The 18,578-nt window shown below is 44.5% G+C and overlaps 1 protein-coding gene across 4 annotated transcripts in view; it reads right to left on the bottom strand.

Moving 5' to 3' along the window:
- Window positions 1–18,578, bottom strand: part of SCUBE1 (signal peptide, CUB domain and EGF like domain containing 1) — a 359,575-nt gene that overhangs the window by 63,682 nt on the left and 277,315 nt on the right. For all 4 annotated transcript variants that reach the window (XM_068278175.1, XM_068278171.1, XM_068278172.1 and 1 more), the window contains one exon: window positions 15,117–15,239. In XM_068278175.1, the coding sequence (XP_068134276.1) occupies window positions 15,117–15,239 (123 nt within the window). The remainder of the gene's footprint in view (window positions 1–15,116; window positions 15,240–18,578) is intronic.

Raw genomic sequence — 18,578 nt, 5'->3', positions numbered from 1 at the left:
TACCAGCACCCAACCACCCAGGCGCTTCCACAGAGAGCCAATACCAGCACCCAATCTCCCAGGCGCTTCCACAGAGAGCCAATACCAGCACCCAATTTCCCAGGTGCTTCCACAGAGAGCTAGTACCAGCACCCAACCACCCATGTGCTTCCACAGAGAGCCAATAGCAGCACCCAACCATCCTGGCGCTTCCACAGAGAGCCAATTCCAGCACCCAACCACCCAGATGCTTCCACAGAGAGCCAATTCCAGCACCCAATCACCCAGGCGCTTCCACAGAGAGCCAATACCAGCACCCAACCACCCAGATGCTTCCACAGAGAGCCTATACCACAACCCAATCACCCAGGCGCTTCCACAGAGAGCCAATACCAGCACCCAATCACCCAGGTGCTTCCACAGAAAGCCAATACCAGCACCCAATCACCCAGACACTTCCACAGAGAGCTAATATTAGCACCCAATCACCAAGGCGCTTCCACAGAGAGCCAATACCAGCACCCAATCACCCAGGCGCTTCCACAAAGAGCCAATACCAGCACCCAATCTCCCAGGTGCTTTCACAGAGAGCTAATACCAGCACCAAATCACCCAGGCCCTTCCACAGAGAGCCAATACCAGCACCCAATCACCCAGGCGCTTCCACAGAGAGCCAATACCAGCACCCAATCTCCCAGGTGCTTTCACAGAGAGCTAATACCAGCACCAAATCACCCAGGCCCTTCCACGAGAACCAATACCAGCACCCAATCACCCAGGCGCTTCCACAGAGAGCCAATACCAGCATCCAATCACCCAGACGCTTCCACAGAGAGCCAATACCAGCACGCAATCACCCAGGCGCTTCCACAGAGAGCCAATACCAGCAACCAACAACCCAGGCGCTTCCACAGAGAGCCAATTCCAGCACCCAATCACCCAGACGCTTCCACAGAGAGCCAATACCAGCACGCAATCACCCAGGCGCTTCCACAGAGAGCCAATACCAGCACCCAATCACCCAGACGCTTCCACAGAGAGCCAATACCAGCACGCAATCACCCAGGCGCTTCCACAGAGAGCCAATACCAGCATCCAATCACCCAGGTGCTTCCACAGAGAGCTAGTACCAGCACCCAATCACCCAGACGCTTCCACAGAGAGCCAATACCAGCATCCAATCACCCAGGTGCTTCCACAGAGAGCTAATACCAGCACCAAATCACCCAGGCCCTTCCACGAGAACCAATACCAGCGCCCAATTATCCAGGCACTTCCCCAGAGAACCAATACCACCTATAATGGGACGGCCATGCGGAGGGGCTCCCGGTTTATGAAACTTGGGAAGATGGTGAAATACTGGGATGATCAGATGTCTAAATCCCCAAAATTTTGATTCAGTTCCCTGTCCAAGGACCCTGGCGCCATTTCTGCTTCAAGGAATAACATAGCAACAGGTAAACAGAAACCAACGGAACGTTGTAGATGTTACTATTATTATTTGTCATACAGAAGCCTCAGAATAAAGGCTTTTGATGAACAGAGAACCCACCCCTTCCCCTCCCCCACAACAATAAAACAGTTTGGTAAAGGTATCACGCCACAGCCTTAACAACAGGAAGACCGGCCAGCTTGAGGAGGCCAAAAAGTCCATTAATTTGCAAGGAGCAGTTCCCGAGGACTCTTCTCCAATGCACGATTCTTTACGAAATGCCAAGCGCTTATTATAGCTTGGAAGGACTGACTTTGCTGTGATCCCGTCCAACAATCACACATAGAAATAGCTGTGGCGAGCAGGGCGGACTGCGGTAACTGCGGGTTTGGCTTTTCTGATGCTTCTGTGAACTCTGTACAAGAAGGCAGTACGAGGCTAAGAAACAGAGTATAGAACAAGAATGTGTGTCACCTCGGGTTACCAATCAGCTTCTTCGCTTTAGGACTCTGGGGAGGAGTAAATAAGAAAAACGGTGAAAACAATCGGTTGTCATGGGCAATGGGTTATATCTCCAGGTACTTCCTGCAGAGCAGATCTCAGGCCAGAGGAGGAGAGAGCCACATCTGTTATGTCCTTTCTCTGCTGCTCCTCTATGTCAAGCCCTTCATTGGCTACCGATTGGGGCCAGAGGATCCAGTTCAAACTCTTAACCCGAACCTACAATCTCTCTCCCCTGTACTTCAACTCACTAGTTTCCAGGTAACGATCCAACAGCAATCTCAGATCCACACATGACCATCTTTGTCCTCCACTAGAATGATTTAGTGGATGGTACACAGAGTAATGAAAGCCATCTTTGCAGATGATACAAAATTATGCAGAATTATCAACACTAAGACAGATAGTGACATATTACAACAGGATCTTGACAACATGGCCATGTGGGCTGGCATGTGACAGATGAAATTTAATGTTGATAAATGCATGATAAAATCATGCACCTGGGACGTACGGATGGTAAAGCGTTATATAAAATACATGCCATACAGCTGGGAACATCTGACTTGGAGAAGGACTTAGGAATACTGGTTAATAACAAGTTAGGTAATTGTATACAATGCCAAGTAGCAGTAGCTAAAGCAAATAATATTCTGGGATGCATAAAAATGGAAATAATATATTGAGATGCTATTATACTACTCCCTCTGTATAAAACACTTGTGAGGCCACATCTGGAGTATGGGAGACAGTTGTAGGCACCACACTATAGAAAGGACATTGGCCTTCTGGAACGGGTACGAAGACGGGCAACTAAATTAATCAGAGGCATGGAAGAGCTCCCTTACCAAGAAAGGTTGGACGAACTGGGCTTATTTCGCTTGGGAAAAAGACAACTGAGAGGTGGCCTCATTAACATATATAAATACATCAGAGGGCAATACAAAAGCTTGACAGATGAGTTTTTTGCCCCTAGGCTTGTACAACAGACAAGTAGACATGATTTGCGTATGGAAGAAATGTTTCTGCCATCTATTTAGAAAGGTGTCCTTCACAGTGAGAGTGGTTAAAATCTGGAATATCTTACCTTAGGAAGTAGTTATGGCAAACTCTATATCTGCATTTAAAGAGGGCTTGAATACTTTTCTTGCAGTGAAGGGCATTAACGGATATAATTATTAGGTAATTCCCAGGGGAGTTGATCCAGGGATTTATGTGACTGCCATTTGGAGTCGGGAAGGAATTTTTTTCTTTTAAGGCTAATTGACCCAGACCCCTGGATCAACTGGGATATGTGCAGGTTCAGGATGGTGTATTTAATTTTTTTTTCCCTGGTTGGACTTGATGGACGGAAGTCTTTTTCAACCAAACTATATAACTATATGTTGTCTCTCTGTAAAGGCGGTACATAGGTCGTTATTCTAAGTAAATTTTGATACTTGCATCATACACTAAAGGGTTAATTCTGCCTCTAAGAATTAAAACAGAGACTGAAACAGATAACGCTGGACAGGCACAATGAGTCCAGTCAGCAGTGGTGACATTCACAACTCTACACCATAAATGTCAACAGTAATAAGTCACTCTGTTCTGCAGGGGCATAAGGACAATGCCCTCCTCGGCCAAACTTTTATGCCCTCCCCCTCCAACATTAACACCATAGAACAGTCTAGTCACCATGGTTCCCCCCATTACCTATCCATAAAGAGACTGGCAACAAGAACACATACTCTGGAGGGGTCACCTTTACCTCAGAGGAAGGATAAGAAGGTGAGCCCTCTCTTATCGGTAAACAGTGGGAGAGCTCAGAGTTGCAGGTCGTAAACTGAGATTTTAAGTGATAATCCTGGGATGGAAGATCTCTGCAGATGGTGACTGCAGCCATTAAATTAAGAAACTCTTACTTTGACAGGTTACCAAAGGATAGGGATGTCACTTTAATAACAGAGAGGATAGTTAGGGCTGGTTCACACAGGCTTCTGCCGAGCTTTCGCTTGGCGCCACGTTCAAAAACCGGCGTTCAAACGCCAGCGTTTAGACACTAGCTTTTGGGAAGCCTTCAAGGCTAGCAGTTTGGGACTCTTCAATTGTTTCCCGGCATTTACCGCCTCTGAAAGCAACATGTTGCTTTTGAGATGAGACGCAACGCCGGGATCAACCACCAGGCTTTCATGAAAGCCTGCAAAAGACAGCCCTAAACGCTCCCATTCCCTTGAATGGGACAGCGGTAGATCCCAAAAACCGCAGCGTCCGAAACGCCGCAAAAACGCCCGTGTGAACCAACCCTCAGAGCCATGGTCTTCCTAGTAGTAACATATGGCTGTGGAAGTTGGACTATAAATAAGGTCATGCGTTGAAAAATTGATGCTTTGGATCTGTGGGCGTGGAGAAAACTGCTGAGAGTTCCCTGGACTGCCAGAGGATCCAACTAATCAATAAGGTCAAATATGGTCAGTGTGTTCACTAGAAGCGTTGATACTGCTATTAAAACTCAAATATTTTTTGTTCACATAATGAGAAAACCGGATTCTTTGGAGAAATCTTTGATGCTTGGAAAATTGATGGTAAAAGAAGAAGAGGCTAAGATGGAGCATATGTGAAGGTATGGACATGCCTATGCAACAGCTGAAAGAAGTCACAAAGAGAGTAGGAGTCAACTAAACAAATGATGAGTGATATTAAACTACTACTAATAATGTACCGAGAGGAAAGGAGGGAACAGAACCAAAAAAAGGGCATGCTCCAAACCCTGGACCAGATTTGCCAGGACTCAAGGGGGACATCAGATTGGCCCTTCCAATCCCATCACCCACCTGACTATCGATTTGCTGTTGGAATGTAATTTTGCACTTGCTTTCCATTTATGAGGACAGTGGTTTCTTATGTGCATCTTCTCACTGGTGTGGTCCATTGCTTCTTCCTTTGTGGGAGATGTTGGTTGTTTGATTTTCATCATTTGGAATACATCTCCATGTTCAACAGTGGTGCCATCTTGCTGCCCATCTCCATTGCTGGGTAGAAGTAAGATAATCTGTCAGAAGTTAAGAACAGCTCGGAACACCCCCAGCATGCATGGGGGCCGACCTTCTAGAATGCCTCTGCTTACATCACGCCTTTCCATCCAAAACTCTATTTTTATGGCCAACGAGGTCGTATTCATCCTTCTCCCTAATTTATAGCCATTTGTTTAATGTTCTTCTGAATGAAGGTTGTTCTGTAATGAAGATCTAATGGAAAGACAGCCAGAATATTCTGCTGCAAGGCTACAAAGAGGCGGAGAATATGTTGGGATGGGGGGTCCTACAGCCTCTACTGATGTAAAGCTGGGCAGCACGGTGGTGTAGAGGTTAGCGCTCCCGCCTTGCATTGCTGGGTCCTTGGTGCGAATCCCAGCCAGGTCAACATCTGCAAGGAGTTTGTATGTTCTCCCCGTGTCTGTGTGGGTTTCCTCCGGGCACTCCGGTTTCCTCCCGCATCCCAAAAACATACAGGTAAGTTAATTGGCTTCCCCCAAAAGAATATTGGCCCTAGACCATACATGCACTACACGATACATACATATGACTATGGTAGGGACTAGATTGTGAGCCCCTCTGAGGGACAGTTAGTGACAAGACAATATACTCTGTACAGCTCTACGTAATATGTTAAGCAATATCTTGTCGGCATAATCATGATTCGAAGCCCTGCCAAAATTTTTAAGCTTTTTCGTCAAGAAGAGTGAGGAAGATGATAGAACTGTACATTGCGCTGATAGCACATGTAAACGTTAGCAGACGTTTCACAAACAGTGTTAGTGAGCAATTTTCGCACAGGCAACCAACCTCAAAGAGAACCTGTAAGAAATAAACGTGCCCCTGGAGGTACTGAAGGGGAAGCCTTGAGTTCCTAATGAGGCTTCTCTTGTCCTCCTGTGCAGCACGGATCCGGCGCTGGGACCACCGGAGAGAAGCAGGCGGCAAGATTTATCTTTGCTATCCAGCGCAGACGCAGTACCATCTTCCCCCTCGGGCGCCGGCAAAATAGGTGAGCCCGATCAAGTCCGATCCACTGAGCAGTCGTCTCACACCTGTGCATTAGAGCAGACCCGTTTGGACTCGGCTATTTTGGCTGGAGCCCGAAGGGGAAGCTGGTACTGCAGCCACGCTGGAGCGCAAAGGTAAATATCGCTGCGTGCTGCGGGCACTACTGTGTCTGTGCGCATCCGGCAACAAGCTTGTCAGTGGATTTTTGGGGGGTACCAGCACTGAATCGATGTTACACAGGAGGATGGGGAAGCCTCATTAAGATCCAGATGCTTCCCACTTCTCAGGTAAGTAACTCTCAGGGGCTCTTTTTTTTCTTACAGAATCTCTCATGATTTATCTCTACTCAACTGTTTTGTAATAAATAAATTATCCTTCCATAAAACTGGGGAGAAAAATGAACAAGGTCAGATAATTTAAAAAGATGCCCATACACTACTCATTATTGCATCAAGAGATTTAGTAATCAACTTTACTGGGCGGTCAAAAACAGTCTGGTCAATCTAAAGTGAACCTATTAGTGACTCCAACACTACAAGCGAGATCCTGGCGATTTTCTTTCACTAATCAATCTGAACGATGTTTGTGCCTCCACGCTCTGAAACAAAAATTGATTCTGTATCAATCAAAATCATGAACATTAGCTGATTCCTTAAAGGGACTCCGAGCAGTGCAGAAACTATGGAAAGATGCATATCATTTTAAAGCTCTCTTTCTCCTCTTTCCAATGATATATAAACCGCAGCCCCACGCCTTTTAGTTTTCGCAATTTTCGCGATTGAAATTGCCGCGGCCGCGATTTCAATCGCGAAAATAGAGAAAACTAAAAGGTGTAGGACGACGATTTAGGTGTCGCCAGAAAGAGGAGAAAGAGAGCTTTAAAATGATATCCATCTTTCCATAGTTACATTGTATTACACAGGGCGACTTTTTCCTAAAGTCAGCAGCTCCATTCTGCTGAATGGAGCTGCTGACACTGGGAAAGTGTCGTCCTGTGTAATACAATATAACTATGGAAAGATGGATATCATTTTAAAGCTCTCTTTCTCCTCTTTCTGGCGACACCTAAATCGTCGTCCTACGCCTTTTAGTTTTCTCTATTTTCGCCCGCTGCAATTTCAATCGCGAAAATAGCGAAAACTAAAAGGCGTAGGGCGGCGGTTTATATATCATAGGAAAGAGGAGAAAGAGAGCTTTAAAATGATATGCATCTTTCCATAGTTTCAGCACTGTTCGGAGTCCCTTTAACAATCAACCGATATTTTCCACCCTGCTCTATCGAGTAAATTTGTTGATACCGGCAAATATACATCGATATCGAGCGAAATGGAACATAATTAATTCTCCGCCGATCTGATAAAATGATTGATCGTACGGTCAATGAAATAAGAAAATTGAGTAATGTATTGACACATTAAGTTAAGTTTTGGGTATTACCCTCTTTATATTGTGTTGAGCAGAATTATTTGATAATAATTGTCCTCAGGAGACCCTTTGCTAGTTTACGGTGTGGGACAGATTTGTTGGTGGAGAATTAAAGATCCGCAGGGCCCAAACCTTCACTGCAGAAAACAAATGCAAATCTCAGACTGCATGACCTGATCTCAAAGCGAATAATGAGACATCAAGTTAACCCATTGGCAGCTTCACTAGTTATCTCGTTTGAGATAAGTGCACTGCTTTCTAACTCAGTAGTCAGCTCATGCTGTAAATTCTTGGAATGCTTTGAGCTCTCTCTCTGCTAGTAGAATATAGAAACTGAATGCAGAAGTCCTCTGTCATTGTATCACACTGCCAGCTAGTGACAAGTGGCCATAAATACACATTACAGCATTACTAATTAGAAGCAAGGAAATGTAACAAATAAGAAACAAAAAGTGCTATAATAAATTGGCCTGGAGCACTTGCAAGTCTCTAAATAAATTGTATGCTATAGATTTAATATTACGCTCCCTGACTCTGTCGTTCATCTATGTAAATCTTAGTTTAAAACAAGCCTGAACTGAAAAAATAAGTCAAACTAAACATACGCACATCATACTTACCTCCCACATAGTCTACTCATAAATCTCTTTCTCCTCTCTTGTTTGTCCACTGTGATCGATGGAATTTTCTGTTCTCCATTTTAAAAATGGCCATTACCACATAACAGCTTCCTGGTCAGCACACTGTTAAACTGTAATATTGCCCGCTTGAGCCATAGGGAAACATGGACATTACTTTGCACATCAAATTTCCTTTCAGTTATAACTGACAGTAAAAGATACAGTGGAAAAGGGCCCAAAGGCTTTCAGTTCTGGCTAGATCAAGTTGGAAATACTGTAGAAGGAATTGTGGTTAAAAGAAAATGGTGAGCTTCTGAGAGGAACTGACGGCGAGGTGAGTATGTAATATTCATTTGCAGCTACGTCATGTGTTTATTTTAAATAATTTTACTTGGTTTAGGTTCCCTTTAAATGCAGCTAGACCTATGTGCACGTAGCCACATATCTATGAGCGAAAGCCGCCAGGCTCTGCTAAGAACTGTAATTACTCATTGACTAAAGGAATCCGATTTGTCCACTGTTGCTGCAAAGGCTTCTGGGACCGCCCAGGGCCATTAACTAAAACAGAATGCTAAACAGTCTCACTGGTTCCCCTCGTTTGCAATGACCGTCTCTGAGATGAAATAAATTATTATTCCACTGTCAAACATGGAAGATAAATGGGGTATCAACTGTCTTCCCTTTTCTCTCCTGGCCTCTGCTAACCGTTGAAGTCGTAATCCTTCACAGATTTTCATATTGAGGGAGACGGCCCGGCACAGACAACTGTACGCAACACATCGTTTCATCTCATTTACAATCCCCCGGACCGCGGACGTTAGTTGGCTACAGGGACAGCGCACAGTTCTCGGCCAGTTTACATCCATTTCCTATTATAGTCATAGAAGCCCATAGGAATATGAGTAACCTCAGGCTGTATAAGGGAACGTTCTGCTGCTTTTAGCAGGACTTCTCAGATCGCGGCGTTGCCTTAGAGGAACAGAGTCTGACTCCAAAAACAAGATGGCAGCCGCACAGTCAAGGAAAATATGGATGCAATTAACGACGGCTATCCAATAAAGGTCGAGATTCTCAGAAACAAAGTGGTTTGTTAAAATTAGTTCATGTGATGATGTGTTTTCTGTGTATGACGGCTCCCAAAGCGATTTCGGAATGTGAAAATAATTCCTCCTCGTCAACAAATTCGACTACTTTTATCAGAGTTCAGAAGGGGAATTAATTATCCTGAAAGAGCGATGTGCCATAAATGTAGACTGATGGATATGTCTGTACTTCAAGGACACCTGAACTGAGAGGGCTATGGAAGCTGCCATATTTAATTTCCTTTTAAGCAATACCAGTTGCCTGGCAGCCACGCTAATCTATCTGGCTGCAGTAGTGTCTGAATCCCACCCCTGAAACAAGCATGCAGCTAATCTTGTCAGATCTGACAATAATGTCAGAAACACCTGATCTGCTGCATGCTTGTTCAGAGTCTATGGCTAAAGGTATTAGAAGCAGAGGATCAGCAGGACAGCCAGGAAACTGGTATTGTACAAAAGGAAATAAATATGGCAGCCTCCATATCCCTCTCGCTTCAGTTGTACTTTAAGGGACAAAAGACTAAAAGTTAATCTTTTGGCAGAACCCTGGGCGTCATTGGGAATGACGATATGGGGGGAAACACTGCAGTTGTGTATTCTGGATCTGCAATATATTGGAGTTCAGCAGCCAAAATCTTCAGTCCTGCTGTGCTGAGCCATCTCTCATGTCCTCAGTCTCAATCTAGCCTCATTTTAAAGGGGTTCTGTGGACTGTTTCAATAAACAGAAACTGCCACTTACCTGGGGCTCCTATCAGCCCCTGCAGCTGAATTGTCCCGTGCCGTCCTCCTCCGATGCTCCTTTGCCCGCAGCTGGTCCCGTTGTAATATTTGTCTAACAAGGCGAATAATGCTCGCTCCCGCGCACGTCATCGGGAGCTTACTGCGCAGGCGCAGTATGACGTTTTCTTGTACTGCGCAGTAAGTTACCGATGGCGCGCGTGGGAGCAACCACGTTCGCCGCTGCAGTCTAATCAGATGGCTGATTAGACCAGGACCGACGGCGGGGAACGGAGGAGGACGGCTGCAGGGGGCCGATAGAAGCCCCGGGTAAGTGGCGGTTTTTGTTTATTTAAAGAGGAACGGTCGCGAAAATCTTAAGTTTAAAACACATACAAATAAGAAGTACATTTCTCCCAGAGTAAAACGAGCCATAAATTACTTTTCTCCTATGTTCCTGTCACTTACAGTAGGTAGTAGAATTCTGACATTACCGACAGGTTTTGGACTAGCCCATCTTCTCATAGGGGGGTTCTCAGGCTTTTCTTTATTTTTAAAAGCACTTAGTGAAGTCGGTCCAACACAAAATATAAACCAACAGCGACAATACCGGCTTTCTGCCGCGTGGGAGATATGGAACCGAGGCAAACCTATCCGTGCCACATGGTAGAGGATGGTGAACATGATAGTTCTGTAAAACCCTCTGATCTCCATCATATATATTGCACAGCTGGAAGGGTTATCTTTAATGTGGGGATCAAATCAAGGTCACCTTCCTTGAGAAGGCCCTGGATTGACCACGGGCAGCCTGGTGAATAAGTGGATAGCGCTGCGTCCCTGGTTCGAGTTTTGGGGCTTTCTCCAGGAACTAGTTTTCTCTCATATGCCAAAGACATACAGATAAGTTTATTAGCTTCCCCCTAAAATTGGCCCTAGACTATGAACGACATAGCAGGGATCAGATTATCAGCCCTTGTATGTGAAATAAATGTACCTGAAAATAATGGCACTGGAATGTACTGTAACCGAAAGTAGAATATCGGTAACATTTACAGATATTCATTCGACTATTTTACAGTATTAATTTTACTTCAGCTAAGCCTAATCCTACTCTCACATAGAACCCTCCCCTCCCTAATCCTTACCATCCCCCGACACCTAACCTTTAAAGAGGAACTGTCACGAAAATCTTAAAATTTAAAACACATACAAATAAGAAGTACATTTCTTCCAGAGTAAAAGGAGTCATAAATGACTTTTCTCCTATGTTGCTGTCACTTACAGTAGGTAGTAGAAATCTGACAGAACCGACAGGTTTTGGGTTAGTCCATCTCTTCATATTCTCTCTGATTCTCAGCATGGCCTTTATTCTTTATAAAGACATTCCCTGAAAAGGATTTACACAATAATGCTGACTAGCCTCCCTGCTTGCAGCACACTTATTTAGCAGTTGGATGGAGCAACGCCCATTCACTAAGTGCTTTTAAAAATAAAGAAAACCCTGAGAACCACCTATGAGAAGATGGGCTAGGCCAAAACCTGTCTGTAATGTCAGATTCCTACTACTTACTGTAAGTGACAGCAACATAGGAGAAAAGTCATGCATGACTCATTTTCCTCTGGAAGAAACATACTTCCTATTTGTAGAAGCAAAGAAGAGAAGTCGGCACTTGCTGTAGCTTTTCATTTAATCCAAAGGTGGTGACACATCATACATAGCAGTGTATAAAAAAATGGACATACCATATGAAGAGGCCGTGCGGAGGTGGTGGGTGCTGGGCCAGGGAAGCCTTACGGCCGTTTCGCGCAGGTTACGCGCTTCTACGGAGGCTGTGAGTGGTGTGCTGTTTGGCCGGGCTTAAAATAAGCTATCTTGCGGCAGGCGGCGGACTTCCGCCGTCTAAGACCGCCCATAAAGATTCCTCTTTGCCAATCACGTACTGGAGCGCATCTGCGCTCCAGCTCCAGTCAGGAGAGCACGTGATAAAGGGTACAGACGGAGGCTCGTACAGACCACACTGTATTAGGTGGCTGTCCGTGCTATTGCACCGAGCGGCATCCTTATCCTGTACTGGCGCCATCTTGTGGCGAGAGGCCTAACTGCACTGCATAGGAAAAAGCAGTGTGGTGACAATAGGTTCTAATGTGCAAATGGGTGCAAAAATAGCGTTTTTGTTATATAAAAATTGACATTGCTTAAAAAAGGTGCACAAGGCCAGGATAATAGACTGGCTTGGAATTAAGCGTGTAACTCTAATAGTGTCATATGATAGTGGTTAAAAATGCACATAAAAATGGGCATGACGAGAGGGGCATGTAGAGTGATTGGAGGATATTATACCCATCATTCTGGACAGTGTAAACATACAGGACTCTCAAGAAAGGGGGGGGAAGAAAGGGGGGGGGGGGGAAGGGGTGGGTGGGAAGGAGGGGGGGAAAAAAAGGAGGGGTGGGAAAGGAGGGGATGGAAAACAATAGAAAAATAATAAAAATGGACGAGGGTCCGGGGGAGGGGGTAGGAGGTGGGAAAAGAGGGGGAGGGGGGGGGGATAGGGGTTATCAGTGGTACTGGAGGGGTCCACCCAGCACTCAACCTAAAACATCAAAAACTCAGCAAACATTTCATGGGTCTAAGAAACAAGAAAAGTCTGTATAATCATTAAGGCCTAAAGGGCCCATAGCGTCAGTTCTTAAAATAAGGAGCACTTCCTCTTTTTTAAGCTTCTTCTCTCTGTCTCCCCCTCTTCTCAATGGGGGGACATGAATAATCCCGGCAAAGGACATAACAGTGGGATTACCACCATGGGCTTCCCTAATATGCTCGATTAGCCTTGGTGAGCCATGACCTGACTTAATGGAGTTAAAGTGCTCCCTGAACCGTCTGTTAATCGATCTCGTTGTCTCCCCTAGGTAGAACCTACACACACACCTACCACTTCCTATTTGTATATGTTTACATGTATTTTAAACTTTAAGATTTTCGTGATCGAGGTCCTTTAAACCCCCCCCCCCCCCCCGACGCCTAACCTTAACCATCCCCCAGGTGCAAAACCCTCTTCCTGAGGTCTAATATTAACTGCTCCGCTGCCACATAAACAACAATATTAACAATAAAAATAATACATTTTACTGGGCACCCAAATTTCAAGTTGGGCGCATGGTTGCAGCTAATTAACATTTGTGCCAAGGGTGGCGCCCAAATTGTCCATTTACCACAGTCACTTAAAATTTCATGTGTATAGATTCTAAAGGCCCATACTCACGGGCGAGAAATGTGGCCTGTCGCCAGCACACGTGAGCGTGTGGGCGACAGGCCGGCGACAGCTTCTCGCCAGGTCCCTCCGCGTACACACGCGGAAGAGGGACCAGCGGCAAGGCGGAAGCTGTCGCTGACGTTCCTCCTCCCCCCGCCGGAAGCTCCATGTACCTACATGGAGGTTGCTGTCGCTAGTCCGCGTACTCACGCGGACTAGCGACAGTTGCGGCGGGGGGGCAGCGGCGACTGTCGCCATGCGATTGAAAGTTTCAATCGCCTGGCGACATGAGCGACGGGCGACAGTTTGGGGTGCGCGCGCGTGCGGCGGCCCATACTCACGGGCGACCTGTCGCCGCAACACGCGCGCGCCGCGTGTTGCGGCGACAAATGTCACTCGTGAGTATGGGCCTTAAGGAGTGTCTGCAACACCTCAACCAGATAACTGTGTGTGCTAGGGCTCCAAACAAGAGCAATTATATGGTAGAGAAAGAAAGCCCTTAAAAAAATAGCACCTCCCACAGCAAAATTTGAAAAAGTATAACAAATCTTTATTCAACATTGGGTATATTAATAATCACAGTACTGATGATTCAATTAAGAATAAAACCATTTAAAAACCAAGCAAATATTCCAACATGATCCCTGCTGCATATGAAACAATCACTCTAAATACAATATATTGTAGAATGACACAATGCTGCTGTCAGATATAAAACCCCACAGTAGGCTCAATACTGAGCCCAACAGGGGGAGAACCCGGGTTCAGTATACAACCTAATGTGATACAGGACCAATAAACACCTGTGCAATGATAATAAAAAAAAAACAAAAAAAAAACACACGTATAAATATCACATATATAAGATTATGAAATAAAGTGCACAATTGCTATCCAAGTATACAGTATTACTAGTGATAAGATGCCTAGTAAAAAATTAAGGCAAAGGAGCAGCCCATAGGAAAAAGAGCATAAAGTGGAGTAGTGCAAAAAATAGGAGATACTTAGCCCAGAAATGGTGAAGTCAATCTCAGCAGCACAGCAGGGAACAAGGAATCCCCTCAGAGGACAAGATCCCACTAGTTCCGCAAGAGTCACCTCGCTTTATCAAGGAGAGAGGATTAAAATTTCATGTGAGCCACTCTGAGGGACAGATAGTGACCATATACTCTACAGCGCTGCGGAAGATGTTACCACTATATCAACATTAGGCTGGTCTCACAGTGGGACGTTAAAGTCCCACCATGTTACAGCAGCCAGTAACGCAGCCTAACTCACAGCACTGTAAAATCAATTGTGCTGTTCACAGTGCCCACGTTGCATCACATAGTAACGCAGCACGTTTAAACAAAGTGCTGCATGCTGTACGTTATACTGGGCTAAGCCACGTTAGACTGCTTGCACATGCTCATTAATGTTGGAGGAGGAGGTCTCCCCTCCTCCTCGGCCAGCCACATGGCTAATTAATATTCACTGCACTGTGTGTGACTCCTTGTGGGACTGTAGTGTTGTCCGGATCATGAACTAATAGTTCATTTGATCCGGATCTTTGTGAGTCGAATCATCCGGATCATCACAATGAAAGATTCGGTTCACAGTGGATGTCTGTCTGGAAGAAACAGGAACATACAGAATGTACAGTGCAGGGAAAGTCCTGTCCTGCTAGTCATTTCACCCCCAGTCTGCTTCCCTAGTAAAATGATTCAAATGATTTGGTTCAAAGATCCGGATCTTTTCAATGATCCGATTCAAATGATCCGAATCCTTAAAAAGATCCGGACTTCCTATCACTATCCTGGAGCGGCTGCTTTGAGAGCTGCATAACGCAGCTCAACCTGACGTCCAACTTCAACACCACCATGCGTTGCGTTAGGGGCACGTTATGCGACCTTAACGTAGCACCTAACGCAACGTCTTAGTGTGTAAGTAGCCTAAATAACCATGGAATGTACTGTGAGGAGTGTGTTTCGGAGAATGCATCACCTTATTTATCAGGGAGCGACTCTAGAGGAGACATAAAGCAAGTACAGGGGTGACGTTTCACCAAGCGCTGCAGGCAGAGAGAGATACCGGCATTACCTTGGCACGACCGCTCGTCCGTCAGTAACTTGTACCCTTTCTGGCAGCTGCACTCAAAGCTCCCCACGGTGTTGCGGCAGAAATGGTCACATCCGCCATTGTTAACCAGGCACTCGTCAATATCTGTACGGAAGGAGAGAAGAGACAGTTCCGATCAATACGTTTTATTCCAGTAAGTGATACAAGCAACAGTGGAATACTTTCCATGCAAATTATTCTGTCTACACAGGAGAGAAAGAAACCTTAAAGGACACCCGAAGCGAAAATAAACTAATGAAATAAAGGATTGTATCTATCGTCCTTCTCATAAATATGACTTTTTAAGATATTCCACTGTTTTATTTTATGTTTAAGGCCTCTTTCAGTGGGACGTTGCGTTTGATGCGACGTTAAAGTCGCACTGCGTGCCCCTAACGCAGCGCATGTAGGTTATGAAATTGGACACTATTTTGCACTGCGTTATGGGTCTCTTGGTGCGCTGTTTTCGCCGCATATTGATGGAACGAAAACGGCGCATGCTTACTTTAAAAAAAAGAAAAACCTTACTGAGCATGTGCAACACACATAACGCAGCAAAGTTATTGCTAAACGCACAGCATGCAGCACTTTCTAAATATTGCTACACGTTACACACAACGCAACGTGTGCACTGCGAATGTTAGTCTGCGTCATAATTTTTTATAATGTGCAACTTTAACGTCCCACTGTGAAAGGGGCCTTAATCTACTTTCTACATTTTAACTGTTTTATTGTTTTTGCTCAGTGACATATTCATTGAAGCATGCCAGAGCTAAAATCTATGGACTGTTGACCTTTTTTATCGCTTTCCCGTTCTCAGAAGCCATTTTCTGCTAGGAAAGTGTTTTATAGTTGGAATTTCTTATCAGTGAGGGTTACATTGTAGTCACTCCCTGTCTGAGTCAGGACTGAGTCAGCCACCTACATACCTGATCTTTAACTCTTTCACAGCATAGTTATTAGTGTGCTAGGCACGGTACATACACATGTCTATCTCGTCATGTCACATGTCACTTCGGGTATCTTTTAAAGCTTCGGGTATCCTTTAAAGCTAAAGCTGAAGACAAGCAACAGCATAATAACCTTTAAAGAACAACAATTCTTTGTTACAGCTGATACAAATCCTGCAATAAATCTGCGGTGTGTCTACTTCTTGCTTTTATGGCAGTAGACATAGGGTTAACATCCTGTGTTTACATATTAGCTGCTCTGCCCTGGCAGAGGAGATTCCTGAACTGACACAGCTGAGGGATCAAATTATAGTTGTGATTAGTCACGGATGAGGGGGTAGTAGACAGGCTAAACACTCTAAAATCATACAGGGTGCATTTCTCTACATTTTCCTTCTGCCCTGTGCAAGAGTTCAGGTCCACTTTAAAGAGGAACTGAAGTGAAAATAGCGTAATAAAAAAAAATGTTTTTTTTATTTTACAATATTCATGTATAAATGATTCAGTCAGTGTTTGCCCATTGTACGTTTTTCCTCTCCCTGATTTACATTCTGACATTTACCACAGGTGGCAACACCTTTAGTCCTGTCAGGTGATCTCTGTGGAATGTTTGTTTTCTTTTAAAGCCAGTAGAAAATCTATCTAGTCTCCCAGAATGGTGGTGGGGCTGAATCCCGAATAGCTGATCAGCCAAGGCTAAGCCTCACTGGGAGGGCGGGGCTACATACCAATATATAGATATAGGAAGTGTTTCTGATGCTGAAACCAAGATAATTACTGAAAAAGTGGGTCTCCTGAATAATTTAATTCATTCTACTATATGTCACTACAGGGCCTCTTTAAGTTCCCAAAGAATATTGATTTCATCCATTGAAAATGTCACAGTACTGATCACAGACATCCAAAGATTGCCACAGCTATGCCCAGGTCAGCCCGACATACCAATCTTATGCTGGTGGGTTACAGCAGATTCCCGTACATAATGTACTTAACAATCGTAGTCAGACAAAAAGGAAATAGCCAATAGGAAAACCAAAAAGAGGGGAGGCGTCCAATAAGATAATTTTGGCACTTTTCCTCCAGAAGATCACAAAAGCTGAAAGGGAACCAGAGACGAGGCACCCTCATGCATTTTACCATACATATCAGCGGGAACATTAGAGAAAACACCTACCTTGCTCTCTGTTTCATCCTTCACTGCTCAGCCTGCTTGTTATCAGCCCTGATAAAATCCCCGACTGAGCAATTTGTCTGGCTTTGCTCAGGAATCATTATAGCCGAGTCATTATAGCAGAGCCAGAAGGGGGCAGGCTTGGGCTTGAAAAGACATCAGAGAAGACAAACTCAGCTATAATGATTCCTGAGAAAAGCCAGATTGAATGCTCAGTCAGGGATTTTATCAGGGCTGATAAGAGTAGTGAAGGATGAAACAGAAAGCAGGGTAAGTGTTTTCTCTAATGTTCCCACTGATATATATACGGTGAAATACATGAGGGTGCTTCGTCTCTGGTTCACTTTAAGTTATAGTCAGTAAAGTTACTCCTTACGTTAAAGTAACACTTATTTCCATAAGATACTGGCAAACAACTCGTTTCAAGTGATCCTGAACCCAGTAAAAAATAAAATAAATAAGATACATTTAAAACTACCATATGATGTACCTGAAAATGAATATTACATACTTAGCTAACCCTGGGCTTGATTCACTAAGACAAATAGCATGCCTTATCTGAGTTAATACACCTTATCAGAGTTGACACGCCTTATCAGAGTAGCATAGCGAGCGCTACAAACTTATGCCTGCTAATTGGCAATGACGAGAGCTCCACTCATCCTGCCCCGAGCCCCTGCGGGTCCAATCACTTTAACCACTTAATGACAAGCTTATAAAAACGTCCTGCTAGAGCCTCTTAATGGCTCCAGGACGTTTTTATAAGTCAGACAGTGCTGCTGCTGCGCGCATGCGCGCTCCCGCACGTAAAAAAATACACCTTTATTTCCAAATAATATATTGCCACCATACTTTGTATTAGGAACATAATTAAAATCTTGTGATAACCAGGACAAATAGGCAGATAAAATGTGTGGGTTTTATGTACAGTAGCAGTGTTTATATTAAAACTATAGGGGATGAAATTGGAGAAATAGTGTATTTTTTCATTTTTTCCTTGTTTTTCCATTTAAAATCCATAGAAAATAAAGTAATTACTGAAAACAAATATCATCCCCAAAAAGCCCAATTGGTGGTGGAAAAATACAAGATATAGATCATTTCATTGTGATTAGTAGTGATGAAGCTATTGGCAAATGAAAGGGATGAGCACTGAGAGGTGAAAATCGCTCTTGTCCGTTAGGGTAAAAACGCCTTTGGGGTGAAGTAGTTAAAGGACATTATCCCCGCACTTTGGTTGGCCCAATAGGCTGCCTGTCACTTGACAGGCAGCCTATTGGGCCAATCAAAGTGCGGGGATAATGTCCTTTAAAGTGATTGGAC

Source organism: Hyperolius riggenbachi, chromosome 3 (genome assembly GCF_040937935.1).
Source record: "Hyperolius riggenbachi isolate aHypRig1 chromosome 3, aHypRig1.pri, whole genome shotgun sequence".
NCBI lineage: Eukaryota > Metazoa > Chordata > Amphibia > Anura > Hyperoliidae > Hyperolius > Hyperolius riggenbachi.
Note: the sequence above shows the minus strand (reverse complement) of the source record. Positions and strands in the feature narration are given on the sequence as shown.